Raw genomic sequence first — 19,396 nt, forward strand, 5'->3', positions numbered from 1 at the left:
TCGGGAAAGAAAAACAAAGTATGTGATTTTTTTATATTAAACCAGAAAGACGGCTGACAGATCTAACCGACACTCGCGCCACAGAAACTAATTTAACAGGTAACGTTAACGTTAGACAAACCCGCCCATTCACTATATTACAGTAACTTTGAACTTTTTCTTAATCGTTATTTATGATCCGCTTCGTCAGAAAATACACACAAAATGACACCAAAATGGCCATCCTGGCCACACAGTTAAATAAATGATAATATTCAGTGATGTGATATGTGAAATGTGGAGTAACGTCTGGCGCAGTTGCAGCTTGTACTTATTACTAAAACAAGAAAGCAAACGAGTAGCATTAATAGTCATTCATTTTAGTTAACATATGCTATGATAATTTGAACAGATTTTTATTCTTATTGTAAAATAATGGAACATTTAGGTCATGAATATTGTCTCAAAAGTCATGGAAAAGTCATGGAAATTTATTGGTAAAAATGTGTACGAACCCTGACTTTAGTATAATTTAATTACAACTAAAATACACTTGGTACAAAAATAGTTGTTCCAAAATAGCACACTTCAAGTGAACTAATCATTAACACACTTGAAGTATACTGACAATTAGTCTGGCTGCAAGTATACTTGGTATACTTTTTTTTCACTAGGGTTCCTTCTGTCTGTGCTCCTCTTTCTCTGACAGAATGTGCAATTTTTCCACCTCAATCACTTTCTCTCTGTCAAGCATCTCATTGGTGTAGTGTTGACCACCATTCCCAGTGACAATTTTGTCAATCTGTCCAAACAACTGAATGACCTGTTCAGGATTTTGTTCTTCATTGTTGAACACATGGAATCTTCCACTGCAAGTTTTGATACTTGAGTTTTGAAGACTTAGCTGTTTGGGTTGTCCCGCACAAATGTGTGGATGTTTTTGTCCTCCAGATGATCTCCATGAGTGAACAGTGCCATGGTGTATATGGAGGATTCCTAACCAAAAATATTTAGAAAAATTCTAACTGCTTCTGGAGCCGATAGTAAAATGCACTACTTAATTCTCTTGCCGGGCACAGACTGGTTTAAAAGCCCCCTGAAATCGTGTTCCGGAGGGTGGTCCACCTCGGTTTAAATCGGAGTTCAGGGTGAGCGGTATTTCGGCTGCACATGCCCAGTAGGCCCGTGCGGTAATCAATTACTAATCCTTTTCTTCCATCAACTGTTGCATTATATGTTTCCAGGATGGTGAGATTAGCTTAGATTCAACTTTACTGTCATTGTGCAGAGTACAAGTACAGAGCCAATGAAATTGAGTTAGAATTTAACCAGAAGTGCAAATAGCAATGTATATAAAAAAATATATATATATATGTGTGTGTGTGTGTGTGTGTGTAAATTATTGTACAGAGTGCAAGTAATGAGGTCGAGAAAACAGAGACCAGCTCAATGCAAATAACTGTAAATATAACATAAGGTGCAAATGAACAAGTATAATACAGAAAGTGCATTATACAGAGTGAGGTATATCAATAGTGTATTTTTCTGTATGGCCAGTGACCATAGCAGTGCAAGTGGCATTAGGAGGTAGAAAGGTAGAAAAAAGGAATGTATATCAGGAGGCATAATGTTGCCTGTTGTACTTTTTCCTGCCCATTCCAGCCAAAAGACCACCATTCCCAGTGACCATTTTATCAATCTGATTCTAAATGACCTTTTCAGGATTTTGTTCTTTATTGCTGAACACATGGTAACATCCATTGCATGTTTTGATGAATCTGAGCAGTTTTGGGTTGTCCCGCACAAATGTGTGAATGTTTTTGCCCTCCAGTCGATCTCCATGAGTGAACAGTGCCATGATGTAATTGGAGGATTCCTCACCAAAAACTGTTTGGATAATTCTTACCGCTTTTGCCTCTTCATCTGTGAATCTGCCCAGCTGAATCACAACTAAGAAGACGTGGACCAGGAGCAGAGAGAGGAATACAGAGTTAAATTCTGTCAATCACCTCATCTGCAGGTAAGCTGGTATCAAACAGACCTGGAGAGTCAATGAGGGATACTTTTCTGCCATTTATTGTTGCATTATATTTTTCACATTGTCCAGTCACAGAGGAGGAAGATATCTCTGATTTTAAAACCTTTTTGGCAAGGATTGTGTTGCCTGTTGCACAAAGTTTTACTTGTGTAAATGCAACTTATTATATTTGGACCTTGCATCTTACAATTACGACAAAAGGCTGGTGCCCCAGTACCTCACAAAACCAGTGGACAGCAGTCAAACAATGGTGGCAACTCCTTTCCACACTTGTGGAGAACAGACAAGCTAGCTGGCCTCCCCATTTTCAGGACCTCCTGCACAGACTTCAGGACATTCACCTTCAAAGGCTCTTTGATCTGTGTGTTCCAGAAAAAGGACCTTCTCAGTGCTCCAGGAGTTCAGCAATCCACAGTACTCCATGTTCAACACTTGTTTGAACAGAAGTCAAGTTTTCCTTCCCACTGCAACGTGGCCCAGCACCCAGTGGAAGACGCTGCCACCATCGGACTCATCACTTCAACGGGCGGAGCGTTTAATCACTTTACCAAACATCTTTCCAGAGACATTAGCATTAAATAGTAAGAGGAAAGAGTCATCTGACATTCTTACACTCAGATTAAGTGACGTGACCAAAACTCGCAATATTAATTTGGTGCAATCTGTGAGAACCACTACAACAATGGTACCTGTGAGCCAATTATTACATCAGCTGGTGGCCAAATTTTAAATTTCTGGTGCCCCGTGAGGCCAAATTATTACACCATAATCCATCTTTGGACTCATAATCATACATTTCTGCCACTTCTATCCAGAATTCAAATCTGCAAATGGCCTCCAAATAGCAAAGGATGCCTATAATTTCAAAACATAAATCTTGTTTATTAAACTATTCCTACACTAAACCTAAGATTACATAATACACTCTCTGTGAATACTGCTATGTAGCAAAATGTACTTTTTCTTCCATTCAGTAGGTATTGTTAATTTCAAGTTCTCTTTTTATAATAGATACAAAAGTAGAAGTTAAAACTCACCTTTGATGTGGAGCTCATGAGAGTCTGGATCCCTCTTATGTGAAAAGTTTGGTTTTCCTTTTCTCTATAAGGGAGAGTTTTGCTTATTCATCATGTAGGTTTCCCAGCCCTCATTTCAAACACGGAACAACCACACACTTGGCAAGCCTGTTTTCATCCATGCTATGATGCCGATTATCATCAAAAGTCTTTTAGAAATATTGGAGTAAATTTAAAACCAGAAAATATGCTATAATTGCAGATCCAATGAACGGGGAAAATTTTGATTTCATAAACAAGGAAAAACAGTCTATCTCTCTATTTACTTGTTTCTTTATCCAAACTTTAGGTTTTCTTCTTGCAATCTTATTTATTTTTTATTATGAGCATTCTCTCCATTCAGAAATATTAAAATATGCAATTATTTGTCAAATAATATTTTTAATATTTAACTTATACAGTAAACCAAAACAAGTACATAAGGTCACAAGGTATGTAGTGGTTAAAGGATCTCACTTTGTATACACAAAAAAAAATCTCAAGAACAATTTATATAGAACACATAAATGAAAGCAGTCCTTCATTTATAGGAGTTTGCAATTCAGAGACACATTTCTCAGACATTTTACTTACAACCTTCATATACCCATTCCTTCAAATGATTAAACTTTCAGATTTCCCATTCACCAGAATATGCAGTGTAAACGTGCTTTGTTACTATTAATTATTAACTCTTTGTAAAGTAAATTTCAAAAATATCATCTATAAATCATGAGATTTTTCAGTACCCTCTTTCCCTAGCCACATGGTCAGTTTTCACGTAGGTCACAGTAAGAATTTGCCTAATGCTTTAATCAAAGAACTGACCACTTGGATTAAGAATGGAAGGTCAATCTCAGCTTGGTATCTTGCCACCTGGTCATGTTTCTCGTTTAACTTTTTTAATGCTTTTTCATAGGCTTCGTCCTCAAGTTGAGCCCTCAGAGCTTCTATCTCCCTCCGTCTCTGCTCTGCTGTCTCCTGCAAGATACGTTGTTTCTCTTTCTCAATTGCTCTTTCTACCCTTTCAAGCATCTCATTGGTGTAGTGTTGCCCACCATTCCCAGTGACCATTTTATCAATCTGGTCGAGCAACTGAATGACCTTTTCAGGATTTTGTTCTTTATTGTTGAACACGTGGTATCGTCCATTGCATGTTTTGATTAAACTGAGCAGTTTGGGGTTGTCCCGCACAAATGTGTGAATGTTTTTGCCCTCCAGTCGGTCTCCATGAGTGAAAAGTACCATGGTGTACATGGAAGATTCCTCACCAAAAACAGCTTGAATGATTCTAACAGCTTCTGCCTCTTCATCTGTGAATCTGCCCAGCTGAATCACAACTAAGAAGACATGTGGACCAGGAGCAGAGAGAGGAATACAGCGTTTAATTCTGTTGATCACTTCCTCTTTAGTTAGGCTGGTGTCAAACAGACCTGGAGAGTCAATGACGGACACTTTTCTGCCATTTATAATTGCATGATTTTTTTCACATTGTCCAGTCACAGAAGAGGAAGATATCTCTGATTTAAAAACCTTTTGTCCCAGGATTGTGTTGCCTGTTGCACTTTTTCCCACCCCTGTTTTTCCAACCAAAAGAATCCGGAGTGGATCGTCTGGATGATGCACTGAACATTAACAAGAATTATATAATTTTTTCAAACTTTTGGTAATATAATTACGTTTACAAACATCTATTTAAAAGAACAATGAAATATACCTATATTAAACCATTGTAACACTATTCATCCATCTTTGTGTTGTAGAATTGATATATAAAAAGATAATAAATAAATAACTTACCTATATCATCCAAATCCTGTTTTTGTTGCTTGAAGATCTAGAAATGAATTATATAATGTTACAAATTTTATCACATTTGGACACTTATACTGTTAAAAAGATAATCAGTTTAGAGTGGAAAAAATGACAAAATACACACTTAAGCATACCTGAATCCCTATAGCAGTGACAATTATAGAGAAAAATGCAACCCAAGTCTTTGAGGTCGTTGTTGATGGTCCAGGAGAAATGCCCCGCGCAGCTATAAAGAAAGTCATTTTTTATCTTTTGATTAATAACAGATGCAGTGAAGAGGAAACTGGAAATTACTGAGGAGACATACCACTGTGAAATCTCCTTTTATGAGGCAAAATTTAATCAAGCAAAGTTTTATCAAACAAAAACAAAACTTACAAATTTCCACTACCCCAGTAGAATCTACAGAAAAGTTATCACTTGAATATTTCAGTTCTATTTAATAAATATTCCACATAGCCTTGGGCCCATGGGCGTCGCTAGGCCATTTTTAGGGGGGCTATAGCTGTATACGAATTCGTGATCGCCTCGGTCCCCTTAAAATTTCATATGAAAACGGCGGCAGACTTCGATCGCGTCTCTCAGTGCGTTCTTTTTCAATCCGTAGACCGCGGCAGCGCAGAGCGAGAAACAGAGGACAAGATGTGTGTTTATCGATAGTTATAATATCTGCATCTGTGCAGTTCTTTGTCATAAATACAGTTTACAAAATATCATGGGGGAGCAATCGGTTCCCCATCTACTGTAGCCTAAGTTTTCGCTGCGTTCACCCCTCATCACACTACAGGTTTCCTCAAGTGAAAATAAAGCACATATGAACGCATATACTTTATAAAACGATGTTGCCATTTTCATTTTGTACAATAAATGGCATAATGAAATATATATATCGCCCCCAAGCACATAAATGATATAATATCGTATGAGGGGCCGTATAGGCCATAATTATTGAAAAACCTCTTACAAACACTAGTGAAATGAAAAACATTGATAAACCTTAGTGAAATTCATTCATACGTATATATACACCCCCCTAAAATGAAAATCCTGGAATCGCCCCTGCTTGGGCCCATGAACAAGGCCATTTCATGTCATGAGTTTTAAGCAACACCTTCAAGTTTTTATGATTTAATTTCTAATGTATCTTGTATTACACCAACTCTGTTTGCAACTGTTACTGCTTCAAATTAAGCTTTATCTGTCAATAAACGATTGCTGTCTCTTTAAAATCACTCAAAAAGACTGTAGTTTGTTTTTCATTAAATAGCTACTTTAATCAGATTTCTTCTTTTCAATGTAAATAGTTCATATAAACCATTCTCTCTAATGGATGCAAAAAAAAAAAAAAAAATTACACCTATGCTTTTTTCCTCAGTTGGTCAGAACAAACGTGGCAGACTTGTTACTTACTTGTTCAGATGAAAATTCTTATTTGGGTCATATATTCCAAAACATAGGCTAGAATCTGTGATTGCGAAGTAAAGTAAATATCCACACCAGTGCAGTGACTGACTGCCACACATACTCTTCAGAACATTAGATTCATCCGCGCTGGAGCCGTGCCGACTCACAACCCACGCAAGCTAGATAATTCCGCACACAACTGCAATTCCAGGTTTTCAAACAGAGATGGCGAAATTTACGGATTGCAGCTTTAATCTTTTGATTGATGCAGTGAAGGGGAGACAGGAAATTATTGTGGAGACATACTGCTGTGAAATCTCCTTTTATGAGGCAAAATTTTATCAAGCAAAGTTTTAGCAAACAGAAACAACACTTACAAATTTCCATTTCCCCAGCAGTACTGGAATATTTCAGTTTTTCTATTTAATAAATATTCCATATAGCCTTTGAGCCCCTGAACAATGCCATTTCATGTCATAGTTTTAGGCTAAGTTCACCTTACAGTTTTTATGATTTCTAATTTATCTTGTATCACACCAACTCTGTTTGGTTGTGCTACTGCTTTAAATCAAGCTTCAACTGTCTATAAACGATTGCCGTCTCATTCAAATCACTCAAAAGGCTGTAAATAGTTTTTATGAATTAGCTACTAGCAGCAGATTTCTTCTTTTCAATGCAACCAGTTGATATAAACCATTTTAAAGTTACAACTCACCTTTAAATGAAGAGCACATCGTGCATGTATAGATGTAAACTGGGTTTCGTTTTTGTTTCCTATCAAAAGTTTCGTTTACTCCTTATAAAACTTGCTGATCTCGCTTTACCGGAAAGGTTATCTGGTGTAGACTACCATCTACAGGAGACAAGACGCCACTGCATGATGATAATACAGTTGATTTATCAGTAAAGCAGTTGTTGCCTGTTTAGGAATGTATTCAATCCTAGTTGACAGTTACAGTAATAAAAGTGTACTGAGTATTTTCCTAACAAAATGTTTCACACAAATATAAATTAATAGTAGTTTTTAAAATATTATTATTATTATTATTATTATTATTATTGTTATTATTATATTTTTAAAAAACTACTATTAATTTATTTTTGTGTGAAACATTATTATTATTGGCAAAATTGCTGTGGTGGAAATGATGATTTTTTTAATTTAAATTGAATTAAATTTTAAATTAATATTATTGCTTTTTTAAAATAATGAATCGTATTTATTTCGTAATAAATCGTAAACATTTAACAATTCAAAGCTTTATATTAGATTTTCATAGTATAAGATTTAAGGTCTGTGTCTGAGACCATATATATATATATATATATATATATATATATATATACACACACACACACACACACACACACACACACATTTGAAAAAGTAGGAAAAATTAATGATAAGTCTAAAATAAATGATGATCAAAAATAAATAATATATGCATGGTAAAAGTTCCGAGTTTTATTGTTATTTTCATGTAATAAAAAGCAGAATTCGGTTAGTATTAATAAAAATAAAAGTGAACTACGTCGTCACTTTTTTCTGAACATTCTAGGTATTATTTAACTACTATCTTTCTACAATAAAGGGGAAAAAACGTGTATGTTCAACTAAAATGACAGCAACGCCTAAAATGCTGTGAGAGTCTCCTACTACGCCATATTCTTAAATTTAAAGTACATATGGAACGACGCTGGTTATTTGTATATCGCAAAAGAGCTTTTGTAGGTCAGTAAAAACTGGCACACGTACAGCCGTAGCGCTGTGTGTCGCTGCCGAGCTCGTCTTCGGCTTTATCTCGACTTAAAGGAGACGCAACAAAGAGCGACAGTAGTGGGCCTTGCTATCAGCGTGGCTTACTATAGCTTTAAGAACTTAAAATAGGGTCTGGGTCTTTAAAATGAATTTTGCAGTTATTATAGAGATGATAGACTAAGTTTTCTATTTGTACGACTTACATTTCTGCACTAAATTTGCAAAAAGATGTAAGAGCGTCCATTGAAATATGTTTGACAATCGGATCAGGGCCGTAAGCAACCCAACATTTTTCATATTTTATGCCTCCTGTTTATTTCAAGCTATGTTTCATTTCGTTGAGAATTTTTGAGGCGTCCTGAAGTAAGAGAAAACAACTTTAGCAGTGATGGAGCCGCAGCTCTCGAATAACAAAGAGGAGGTGGAGAATGAGACGGCCATGGAGAAATCCGCGGGACAGAGTACCGCATCCACCCCGTGCAGGGCATTCAGAGGACGCGGGGACGGGTGCTTGAAGACCGAAGTGACTTGCCCACCCGAAACAAACGGAGCTGCGACGAGCGTGGCGGGTTCCGGGCGGGTTTTACGTGACAGGTCAACGAGAACGATTCCTGTGTGGAGGCAGAGCGATATCGGGGAGGACCGGGATGAAGTCACACGCGATGCTGCGGCGAATCGCCGGAGGAAAGCGAAATGCCCGCGGCGTAGGAAGAGCGCAGCAACCGCCGCAGGTTCATCGGATGCGGGCAGAGAGTGCGGCGGCGACTGCGACCTGCCGGATGAGTACGTGCAACTTTTGAGTCTGTAATATACATGACATGTTTTCGGGCACAATAACAAGGCCTCGCGTGTGCAAGTCCTAATAATGGCATTTCTGTGCCACATTTAGGCGTAATGCTTACAGACTGCAGTGTTTACATTTGCATTAGTGAAAGTAGCTGTTTCTAAGCGAGTAGTTGGGCAAAATAAATCACTCTATAATATAGTTGGGCAAGATTGCCCCCCCATCTTTGACACTGGAAGGAGAATCTGAAAGATGAGACATAATAAATAAACCAGCCTGTTTCTCCGTCTTATGACAGGTTTGAAGAAAACAAGGATGCGCTGGTTAATCGAGGTACTTTAAATGACATTTATTTTGTTAATGAGCATCTAAAGAAGGCTGTGTATGGTCAGCCGTTTTATTAATATTCTTGTTATTTTTGTTATTTAAAAAACTGAATATTCCAAAAAGTGACTACTATTAGATACTAGTACATGTTCTGTTACATTTGAATTGTAAATAATAAATACATTGAATTGTTAGTTAACAAATAGGCCTAACGTTTTTTTGCCATTACATTTTTTGAAGCTCTGTGACTCAGGTATCAAGTATTCAGTTTAGACTAGTTTTTGTTACAGTTTTGCTATTTCTTTGTAACTAGTGATTTTCTCCCAATAGATACCATCTATTTTAGTTTTAAAAGTAGTCATTTATTCGATATACTAGTACCTGTATTATGACACTAGTGTGTATCCTAGTTGTTACTGATAACATTTCCTATCTCACTGGTTACAATAACTTTATTTGTCATAAGCAATTACTAGTCAGAATAGCTGCTATATAGTTCAAATTAAACGTTACTACTAGTTATAATTGGGACACAAACTACTAGTGTCTAATAAAAAGAAATAATGAGTAGGTACTAGTGTCTATTCAGTTAGTTAGTACTTGAAAAACTGGAATCAATACCAGCAACCATTGGAATACAAACTAGTAGATAGTGAATAGTTATCTGAATATCTGGTAACTACAATAAGGTTCCATTTGTTAACATTAGTTAACATGAACTAACAATGGAAACTACTTCTAAAGCATTTATCAATCTCAGTTCATATAAATTGCAGCATTTACTAATACTGTACATTGTTATAATCAAAAGTTGTATTTGTAAATGTAACCTGAGCTAATATGAATGAACAATGAACAGTTGTGTTTTTATTAAATAATGTTAACAAAGATTAATACATACTGTAACAAATTTATTGCTCATTTCATGTGTTGTGTTAAGGGACCTTGTTGTAAAATATTGAATATTTAAGTCACATATTCTCATAGAATTTATTGGCAAAAATTGCAATATGTAACTAGTAAGAGCTAGTTATTTTTGAGATATTGACTATTAGCAAAGAAATACATACTAGTAAAGTCACAAATTTAATAGATTTACTCACTATTGGAATAAGTACTAGTATCTAACATACTAGTAATTAAAATACAAAAACTTAAAAATAGATCATAGTGAGTTGTAAGGAATAAATGTTAAAACAGTTTGCCTTAGGATGTGATCTGATTCTGCTTCATGTGACTGTGTTCTCTTCCAGCGGCCCGCGGCAGACGGGTGCAGGTGCGCTCAGGGGCCCGCACCTGCCGGGGCTCGCCTAGGACTGTGTTTAAAATTGAGCCAGAAATGGACATTGACTATGGTATGCTGCTGAGCTTTTAAATGTAGTAGACTGGACAGGTCCACTACAAAAGCTTGATCAAATACACGCTACAAAACGTACATATAAATAAGTATAATGGTTGCACATTTTGCTTGCAGTGGAGGCCAATAAAGCAGTCGAAAAGACAGGAACAAGGTGATTGTACATGTACCATGAGAACACATGGACACTTTCTCATGAAAGACCCCATGAAATCAAAGCTGGATTTTTGTGGCTTTGTATGCATTTAAAATGCATGGCGTTTCTATTCCATGAAAAAAATGGATCAAAACTATCTTGCATTACCAAATGTATTCAAATTTCTGTCCTCCATCTAGCAAAAGCCAGTAGTGCATCATCATTTACGCTGTGACGTAAACTTTAGGCTATTGGCTGTTTGTTAAAAAAAGAAATAAGAACAGTTTCAACACCGGAAAGAAAACAGTGTTCGTCAAGCCATTTCGTGGGGTCTTTGAAGACACTGATGGCAGCTAGTGTTTTGGAGTTGGTCTAACAAGCCCTATGTTTGTTACTGCCATATTTTAGTGTGGAGAAAAAGGAAGAGGAGAGCATGGATGATGAGGTCGTTGTAGAAGAGGAAGAGAGTCAATTTTTGGATGATCCAAAAGATGAAAACTACCTGCCCCATTCACATAGGTAATGTTGTACCTTGTGTATATATACTGATTGTAGTCATTTAGAATTTACACTAATATGGCTTTAAAGGCTTGAACATGGTTATAACTTCTTGGAAACCGTTATCGTTTTATTTTATAAATGGCAGACATCTGATGTTGTGTTATAAGATGATTACAGTAATCAGTCAATGATAAAATGAAAGTTATGAATTATTCTGACTTGTCAGGATTTCCAGTGTCACGGAAAACCTGTAAATATCAGGGAGTTCTGAAACTCTGATTTCCAGGCCAAGAAAAGTAATTGAAATATCAAAAAAAAGGTCACAATATAGACAATTTCTATCGAAATATCAGTTTTTCTAGTCATAGTCATCGAAAACACATTTCTGTTTGTGAGAAAATTGTCAGTTCTTTGTTGCTCATGTATGCTTTTTGTTAAGCTTTGAAGAAAACCTCTGTAATTATTGAATGAAACTACTGAAATATACAGTATATGCTGTAAGTGTCAAGCTTGTACATGTAGCATGTACAATGATACTGTGTGTCTTGATGATTAATCGAACCCTGCACAATTATTGCATTGGTGGTGTTCTACATGTATGTTTTCTTTAGAAAAATTAAAATAAAGTGATTTGAAAAAGGTGTGGAAAGATTGAGAAACACTGATTTACAGGGTGTGCCAGATATGATTTCACTCATCCATTAGATTATGCAGTGTGCTGATTATGGCTTGTTGCTAATGTTTCTTTTGTTCAACAGTGAGGAAGAGGACATCATCAGCAGTGATGAAGATGTCCCTTTTAGAGATGACCTGAATGACCAGAGCTATGATCCTAAGTATGAGAAGTGTGTTTTTGTGTGTTCTGAAGTTCTCGTCTCCTACACCATCTACATTTCGGTTGTATTTCTGTGCAGGGATTTTCCGAAGTCGAGGCGCAGACCCCCTACTAGACTGAAGGAGAAGAAAGACAAGGCTGCAGTGCCAGAGACTGCAACAGAGCAAGAGACAGAGATCAAAACTGAGGGAGGGGAGAGCACAGGTGTGCAGACTGCTGCTGAAGTTGAGGAAGGTGCCGAGCCACCCAGGAAGTGAGTCAGTGATGTTGTTTTATATGTTTGTGATGGAAACACAACAAAATGTTACTCATTAGGTTTAAAGTCTCACTCACATGTTCTCACTTAAACACTCACTTAGTGACTGATAAACAAATATTAACCACCAGACTTTCTTGTTTTTTTGTCTTAGAAGAGGGCGAAGAAAGAAAGATGATAAAAGTCCTCGTCTTCCTAAGAGAAGGTAACAAAGCATCTCACGCTGAAAACAGTCCTAAAATATGAGTTGAGCTTTATGTCAATTTCTGTAATAATTGAAAGCATGCCACAATTTCCTTTGCAACCTGAAGATTCCTTTAAAAATAAAAAAATACTAACCAATTCCCTACATTAACTGGAGATCATTTGATTTTGTACTCAGGAAAAAGCCGCCTGTGCAGTATGTGCGTTGTGAAATGGAAGGATGTGGTACAGTGCTAGCCCATCCGCGCTACTTACAGGTACAAACGCAAACTAGTGTTTCCCTCACTGACACCTGACACCAAAATTAGACTTGAAACCTTTCTGTTGTGTTTTTCGCCTGCAGCATCACATCAAATACCAACACCTGATGAAGAAGAAGTACGTCTGCCCTCATCCCTCATGCGGACGACTCTTCCGGCTGCAGAAACAACTACTGCGGCATGCCAAGCACCACACCGGTAAGATAAACAGATCCAGTTTAAAGATTGAAATAGTTATCATGAAGTGTCGTTGGTTGGGTGGCTTTTTTAAAGTACAGTGTGTGTTGCAGATCAGAGAGACTATATCTGTGAGTTCTGTGCTCGCGCCTTCAAGAGCTCTCACAACCTGGCTGTACATCGAATGATACACACCGGAGAGAAACCACTGCAGTAAGTCGAATCTATGCTGCTTACAAACTAGTCACACTATTACTTTTCCAATTGAGAGGACTAAATACAGCCACTTGATCATTTTCGTTAAAAACAAAAACAAAAAACAGACAGAAAATCAGATTTTGTATCTCCTTAAGGGTTTAATTTTGTAATAATAACCAGCTGACAATATTCTGCTTATTACATGACTTCTTTAAATAAAAAGGATGTTAAACATTGATTTGGGTTAAGATGTACGATTTAATAGCTTGATGGTTTATCTTTTAAAAATAAGTTAGAAAATACATAAATTATAGTGTTGTCATTTTAAAATATAAATTCTTTATTTTTCCTAAATATTATAATTCTAAATGTATCAATCTTAATAATTACTATTGATTTTGTACATAAACATTTATAAATGATATATAATTGTTAACAAGGACTGAAGTGAAAACTGCCTTATATTCAGATGTGCATAATTATTAAGCAGGTTTTCTTTTACAGGTAAAAATAGATTTAACATACTGAAAAGTAAAAAGTTATTAAATGCACATAATAAGGATGCAATACTATAGAAATTGTTAAATTAGGGTGTGACCATTGGACAAGAAATGCTTATTGGGGCCACCAAAAATGTTAATGGCAAAAGACTTTATTATTTTAAGGTGAAAAACTAGCTGTTGAACCAAGAATTAAACCATCAGGAACCCTTTAGGCTACGTCCACACGAAGCCAGAGCTTTTCCTATCCAATCTTTTTTTTCTCCTCGTCTCAAGAAATATCTGCGTCCACACGAAACCACATTTTGCGTATACAGCTAAACGCGTCTCCGTGTGGACGGGGCCTTATTAGTCTCCAGAGCCACCATTTTCCAGAACTGCAAACTACCTTGAGTCTCCAGAAGTACAAGGTGTCAGGATATCAGAGACTTTAAGGCAAGGAGTCCTGAAACATGACCCCCCCACTTAATATGAATCACAAGCTGAAGTGTCATGAAATAGATGAAGACTATTGATGAAGACTTTTTTTTGGCAAAGTTTTATGCACACTTGATTATACCGTTTTCACTTCCAGCCCTCATTAACAATTATATATCACGTATAAATGATTACATACAAAATTCATAGTAGTTATTATGATTGATGTGGTTTGGAATTGGTAAAATGTGGAGCAAACATGGAGGAGCAAAACATGACGGACATTTCAGATGGCCAAATACAGCGTGTTCTGATGTAGGGAAGGAAGGATGTTGAAGGTGTAACTTGGGAAGATAGTGAGATGACTGTTATTTGTCGCGCTCCTACACGCCCTGAAGTTAAATATATAGAGTCATAAATATATTGTATGTAATCACATTAACTTTTGGTAGCTTTGTAGAAATGTCTGTACCAGGGAGAGTGTGTTTGAGTTATTGTCATTGTTAAGTTTCATTATTTTAACAGAGAAAAAAATTACACACTTCACATTCGACATTGTTTAATTGTCAAAAAACAAAATAGTTCTCCACTATAGTCATTTCACAGATCGTTAAAAAAAAATTACAGTAAATTTCAAGCTTCTCATTTCTCCCTAGGTGTGAAATCTGTGGTTTCACTTGCCGTCAGAAGGCCTCCCTTAACTGGCACATGAAGAAGCACGACGCCGATGCCACGTACCAGTTCTCCTGCAGCATCTGCGGCAAGAAGTTCGAAAAGAAGGACAGTGTAGTGGCTCACAAAGCCAAGAGCCACCCCGAGGTGCTCATTGCTGAGGCCCTGGCCGCCAATGCCGGAGCACTCATCACCACTCCTGCTGGAGTCACCACGCTGCTGGAGACCTCCACGAGCTTCATGCAGGCAGAGCAGGTGGTCCCTGAGGCTCAGGGGAGCTCTGCGATACCTGCAGATCAGGTAGCCCCAGTGACGCACGTGGGTCCAGTGATGGTTGTGGATCAGGATCACCCGCTACACACCATGCAGGTACCGGTGACCCTGGCCTTGTCGTCGACAGAAGAGGAAAACAGCGCTCACTCGCAGCAGACGTCCGCTCACTCTCTGCAGATGCCACTACAGTTTGTTTCGACTCCCGTCTCGCAGCAACACCATATCCAGCAGCTACCCATTCAGCCCTCCACTACCAGCGTCACCCAGCAGGCCGCTTTGGTCCAGCAGCTGCCCATTCAGTCCTACAGCCCTCAATCCCAGATTGTACACATGGCCTTCAGAGCTCTTCCTCAGCAGCAGCTCCCACTGGTTTCTGTTGCACAGCAGCTGCCTCTTCAAACCACCCAGTCACATCAAAACCAGATCCTCCCTAGACCCCCAAGCCACAACCCGGCTCCCAATACTTCCCTACTCTCCCAAACCCTGCCTGCTGACTCCCGGAGCGTTTTGGGATTCGGGAGCGATCCTGCATCCTTATCTGCATCTCCCCAGTCTTCCACTACTCCTTCAGAGACGAGACAGGTGGTCTGGGAGGGAGACGGGACTAATGAGAATGGAAATGGGGGTGGGGTTTGGGAGGTGGGTGGAGAGCGGGAGGAGCAAAACATGACGGACAGTTCAGACGGCCAAATACAGCGTGTTCTGATGTAGTGAAGGAAGGATGTTGAAGGTGTAACTTGGGAAGATAGTGAGATGACTGTTATGTGTCGCGCTCCTACAATGCCCTGAAGTTAAATATATAGAGTCATAAATATATTGTGTGTAATCGCATTAACTTTTGGTAGCTTTGTAGAAATGTCTGTACCAGGGAGAGTGTGTTTGAGTTATTGTCATTGTTCATTTTGTATATAAACAGTTATAGTCCTCTCCGACAACCACATCTGTTTTGTGTGTGTGTGAGTGTGTTGTTTTGTGGCTGTAGAGGCTTCCACAGAACTTAATTCACTTTAGTCTATGTGAGTAAAGCCATTGTGTGTAAGCAAACTTGTGCCATCAAGTGGCTTGAATTGGTACTGTCGAAATTGGGGATGCACCCATATTACAGCCGATAATTATTTTCATGTTATGGTCAATATTAAAATTCCATCCTATTTTGTCTAAATAAGTTTAAAATAAAACACTAAAATCAAATAAATTGTTTTAAATGATATGTGAATTTAGGCATCCTACGAAAAAAATATAAATTTTGAAATTTGTTAAATAACAATAGTTGTTATTAATTATTGTTATTAAATTATTAGTGTTTTTAAAAATGAACTTTAACTGAGCATTTAATGATGGCAAAAATAAAATAAATGCAAAAAAAGCATAAACTTAAATATATAATAATTGCAGATATACACTACTGTTCAAACGTTTGGTGTACTATTGGTTTTGATAAAAAACAATTTTTTGTCTAAATTGCAGTAAACACTAATATTGTGAAATATTGGTACAATTAAAAAGAATTATTTTCTATTTTAATACATTTTAAAATTTAGAATTTTCAGCAGCCATTACTCTTCTGTGTAAAATAATCCTCTAGAAATAATTCTAATATGGTGATTTGTTGCTCACGAAACATTTATTATTATACACTTTGAAAACACATGTGCTGTGTAAACCATGATACATTTTTTTCACGATTCTTTGATGAATATAAAGTTTAAAATGACAACCTTAACTTGAAATAAAAAAATTTGTTACATTATTTATAAATGTCTTTTCTGTCACTGTATGCATTTAATGCATCTTTGCTGAATAAATGTACTAATTTCTTTCAAACAAATCTGCCTCCGAACTTTTGAACATTAGTGTATATACCATTTAAACTTATAGGCTAACAATGTTATGAAAAAGAAAAACTATAATATCACCAGTAACAGATACAACACCAATATATTGTGCATCCCTAGGTGAAATTAACCCTACTAGTGAAAAGGGGACACTAAAGATTGAAAATATATTGACCATATACATTTTTTGAGTCATCAAGTACACAATTTGTATACATACATTTATTGTTTCAAAACCTTAGACTAATGTAAGATTAAAAAGGGTGGGTTTAGGAAGCCAGATAAAACCCAAATAAAATAATGACATCTTTTCCTTACATTTGTTTGAAGAATTTTCACAAGTCTCTCTCTGCTAGTATTGACTACATCGCCTTTGTCTATAAAATATTTACCTCTGGAAAAAGTCTGAAACACATTTTACAGACCGATTATCATAATCTCATCAGTAGCATATTAATTCAATAAATGTAACACATAGCATCGTGGGTGTTTTGCCCAAATTATGTCATAAAGACACTTAAGTTTTGAATTTCTGAATGTTATAACGTCTTAGGGGTGTGAGAGTCTGGCATACTGCTTGAGTGCACGTTTTGGTGGAATGAGAGAATCATTCACGCCTACTCTTCTCTTCTTTCGCTGTTCTGTGTCTTCCTCACAAGAAGCCAGTGGAACATGATTGTGTGAAACTGCAACATTGTCTTTTGGTCCACTGTCAGAGGTGGCCACGCGGTTACTCTGCAGATCGCTGTCATGTGCGAACTTGCAGCCGCTTCCAAAGCGGCAGCGGCCATCCTTCCTGTAGGCCACACAAATGCGCTTACCGTCAATCTGGGTGGGGCGAGCTTGTAAAGTAAGAGGTACATGTTTCTGTAGGACATTCAGTCTCTCCTTGGCCAGTTCTTTGAAGGGGTTAGCAAACACACTGCTGCCTGTAAGCGCTCCACCCGAGCTGGATCCTCCCAGAGGTGGAGGTGGGAGCTTACGAGTGTGAGGACGGACAGATGGGGTTGGCAAGGGCTCAGAAAAGGAGCGATCAGCAGTGGGCGGCTCCTCTTGATCCTCATTCTCTGGACCAGATTCAGACTCACTGGAAAGCAATTCCGACTCCAACAGGAAATTACGGCTTTTCATCTTCTCTACACTACATTCTGTATTTTTGAAGGACCTAAGCAGAAATAATTAAAGATGTTTATCTATAAAGTGATACATGATGCTTCTCAGCTCATTAAAGGAATAACTGACCTTTTTTATTATGTTGTCATTTATTAATGAAAATATAAATGGTGACCACTGCTGTCAAAGTTCTCAGTTTATTCTTACATAGTAGAAAAAAACCCCACCCTCATTACACTTTATCATACTTTTAAAAAAGAGTGCTTACTGTTGAAAAAATACTTTAAATATATACTTAAGTGTGAACTGAATGTAATGCTTTCAGGTGCTTAATTGCATGTTAACTGCATTGAAATGAAAATGTATTATAGTTTAAATTTATATTAAATGCAATTAGTTGAACTTGAGGGTGCTTTTTCGACCCTCTTTAGTAGGACTTAAGTACATCTTTATATGTAATTTCATACTTATTGTCTTGGAAATATGGTTAAAGTGTACTGACAAATGTACTGGAAAGCATTTATGGTAAGCTAAAATACACTTTTATGTCATTTCCATTGAAATTTGTATGTTAGGTATTTTTAAATATATTTGTATTTACACATTTGTAATTATTTAGTTAATTTAAAATGTATTAACTGTAAATTTCCTATCAAATGCACACTATAGTTAAAAATAGAATCAAGCATTTACATTTGCTTTAGTATATTAGTCAACACATCAAAATAAAAATCTTTAAAAAGAATCTTTAAAGCACAACAAAAGACCATTTAAATATAATGATTTAAAATTAGGGATGTTGCACCCTGAGCCGGTTGAAAATTGATAAAAATGTGTGACGATTCAAGTTAGTTGAGATGTTGAGATACGAATCGCGATAAAGTTTGGGGTGGGGGTTTATATGAATGTATCTCTGAGGGGAGATGACTGTCTTTAGAAAAGTTTAGTTGATATTTTCTCTTCATCTTGTCTCTGTATAAGGAATATTAAAGCAGTGTTCATAAGTGCTGCACTGCTTTGTTTACAGCAGTAACCAAGGAAACGCTGTATCGCTGCTGTTCCATAAGCGCCACCTGCTGTCAGAGAGTGACTTTACGCTCTCATTCAGCTCGTCTGCCTTTTTTTTTTTCAAATTATGTTTTATGCAGTACATTTTCACAAAGCTGAAGTCAGACCATTCTGGTTTTGCTTTAGGTTTCAAAATTATACAATCTAATTTAAATCATTAACTGCTGAATGCTGCATGTAATATGCAGCATCATTGTTTGGACTGTGATTAAAATGCAGTTGTTGCCTCTAATTTTAAATTGAATTTTAGTTTGTTTATATGAAGAGATTTCTTTTATTTGTAATTATTTATTTGTGATTTGTTTTAAAAATTTTAATTACACAAAGAACATATAGCATTTTGGCTGAGAAATAATAAAAGAGCACCTTTTCATTTATAATTTGCCTTTTTTTTTTTATAAATAAAATCAAATATTTTTAAAAAGAAAAAAAA

At 36.8% G+C, this 19,396-nt stretch overlaps 3 protein-coding genes and 1 pseudogene across 5 annotated transcripts in view; 1 reads left to right on the top strand and 3 right to left on the bottom strand.

The window, feature by feature from the left end:
* Positions 1-649: 649 nt before the first annotated feature.
* LOC107737115 (GTPase IMAP family member 4-like) lies at positions 650-2,322 on the bottom strand (annotated as a pseudogene).
* Positions 2,323-3,484: 1,162 nt separating this feature from the next.
* Positions 3,485-7,100, bottom strand: LOC107737093 (GTPase IMAP family member 4-like). The gene is made up of 4 exons (XM_016548505.1): positions 7,007-7,100; positions 5,022-5,113; positions 4,873-4,909; positions 3,485-4,697 (listed from the first exon to the last, which is right to left on the bottom strand). Exons 1-4 carry the CDS (start codon positions 7,023-7,025, stop codon positions 3,859-3,861), a joined length of 987 nt encoding a protein of 328 aa, XP_016403991.1. The 5' UTR covers positions 7,026-7,100; the 3' UTR covers positions 3,485-3,858.
* Positions 7,101-8,104: 1,004 nt separating this feature from the next.
* LOC107737094 (E3 ubiquitin-protein ligase ZFP91-like) lies at positions 8,105-16,087 on the top strand. 3 transcript variants are annotated; one of them, XM_016548506.1, is made up of 12 exons: positions 8,105-8,833; positions 9,133-9,167; positions 10,415-10,516; positions 10,636-10,672; positions 11,063-11,173; positions 11,914-11,991; positions 12,070-12,243; positions 12,401-12,451; positions 12,629-12,707; positions 12,794-12,908; positions 13,001-13,100; positions 14,659-16,087. In XM_016548506.1, exons 1-12 carry the CDS (start codon positions 8,439-8,441, stop codon positions 15,656-15,658), a joined length of 2,277 nt encoding a protein of 758 aa, XP_016403992.1. In that variant the 5' UTR covers positions 8,105-8,438; the 3' UTR covers positions 15,659-16,087. The 3 variants fall into 3 exon arrangements, with proteins under 3 accessions (XP_016403992.1, XP_016403993.1, XP_016403994.1); XM_016548508.1 differs by lacking the exon at positions 9,133-9,167 and having other exon boundaries at positions 8,612-8,833; XM_016548507.1 differs by lacking the exons at positions 9,133-9,167; positions 10,415-10,516; positions 10,636-10,672.
* A 720-nt stretch (positions 16,088-16,807) lies between these two features.
* The window catches only part of LOC107737121 (uncharacterized), a 4,198-nt gene continuing 1,609 nt past the window's right edge, over positions 16,808-19,396 (bottom strand). The window contains exon 2 of the mRNA XM_016548556.1: positions 16,808-17,947. Within this exon, the coding sequence (XP_016404042.1) occupies positions 17,332-17,947 (616 nt within the window). The 3' untranslated portion in view covers positions 16,808-17,331. The remainder of the gene's footprint in view (positions 17,948-19,396) is intronic.

The sequence above is a fragment of the Sinocyclocheilus rhinocerous genome, unplaced genomic scaffold (assembly GCF_001515625.1).
Source record: "Sinocyclocheilus rhinocerous isolate Xijiao unplaced genomic scaffold, SAMN03320098_v1.1 scaffold344, whole genome shotgun sequence".
NCBI classification, from domain to species: Eukaryota; Metazoa; Chordata; class Actinopteri; order Cypriniformes; family Cyprinidae; genus Sinocyclocheilus; species Sinocyclocheilus rhinocerous.

What these genes read in the sequence shown, in the direction of transcription:
- LOC107737093 (XM_016548505.1), bottom strand. An exon ending in TCACTGCTATAGGGATTCAG is followed by an intron (nt 4,910 to 5,021) that starts GTATGCTTAAGT and finishes ATTCATTTCTAG; the next exon opens with ATCTTCAAGCAACAAAAACA. An exon ending in ACAGGATTTGGATGATATAG is followed by an intron (nt 4,698 to 4,872) that starts GTAAGTTATTTA and finishes GTTAATGTTCAG; the next exon opens with TGCATCATCCAGACGATCCA.
- LOC107737094 (XM_016548506.1), top strand. Translation starts at nt 8,439, where the DNA reads ATGGAGCCGCAGCTCTCGAATAACAAAGAGGAGGTGGAGAATGAGACG. An exon ending in TACCTGCCCCATTCACATAG is followed by an intron (nt 11,174 to 11,913) that starts GTAATGTTGTAC and finishes TTTGTTCAACAG; the next exon opens with TGAGGAAGAGGACATCATCA. An exon ending in CCTCGTCTTCCTAAGAGAAG is followed by an intron (nt 12,452 to 12,628) that starts GTAACAAAGCAT and finishes TTTTGTACTCAG; the next exon opens with GAAAAAGCCGCCTGTGCAGT.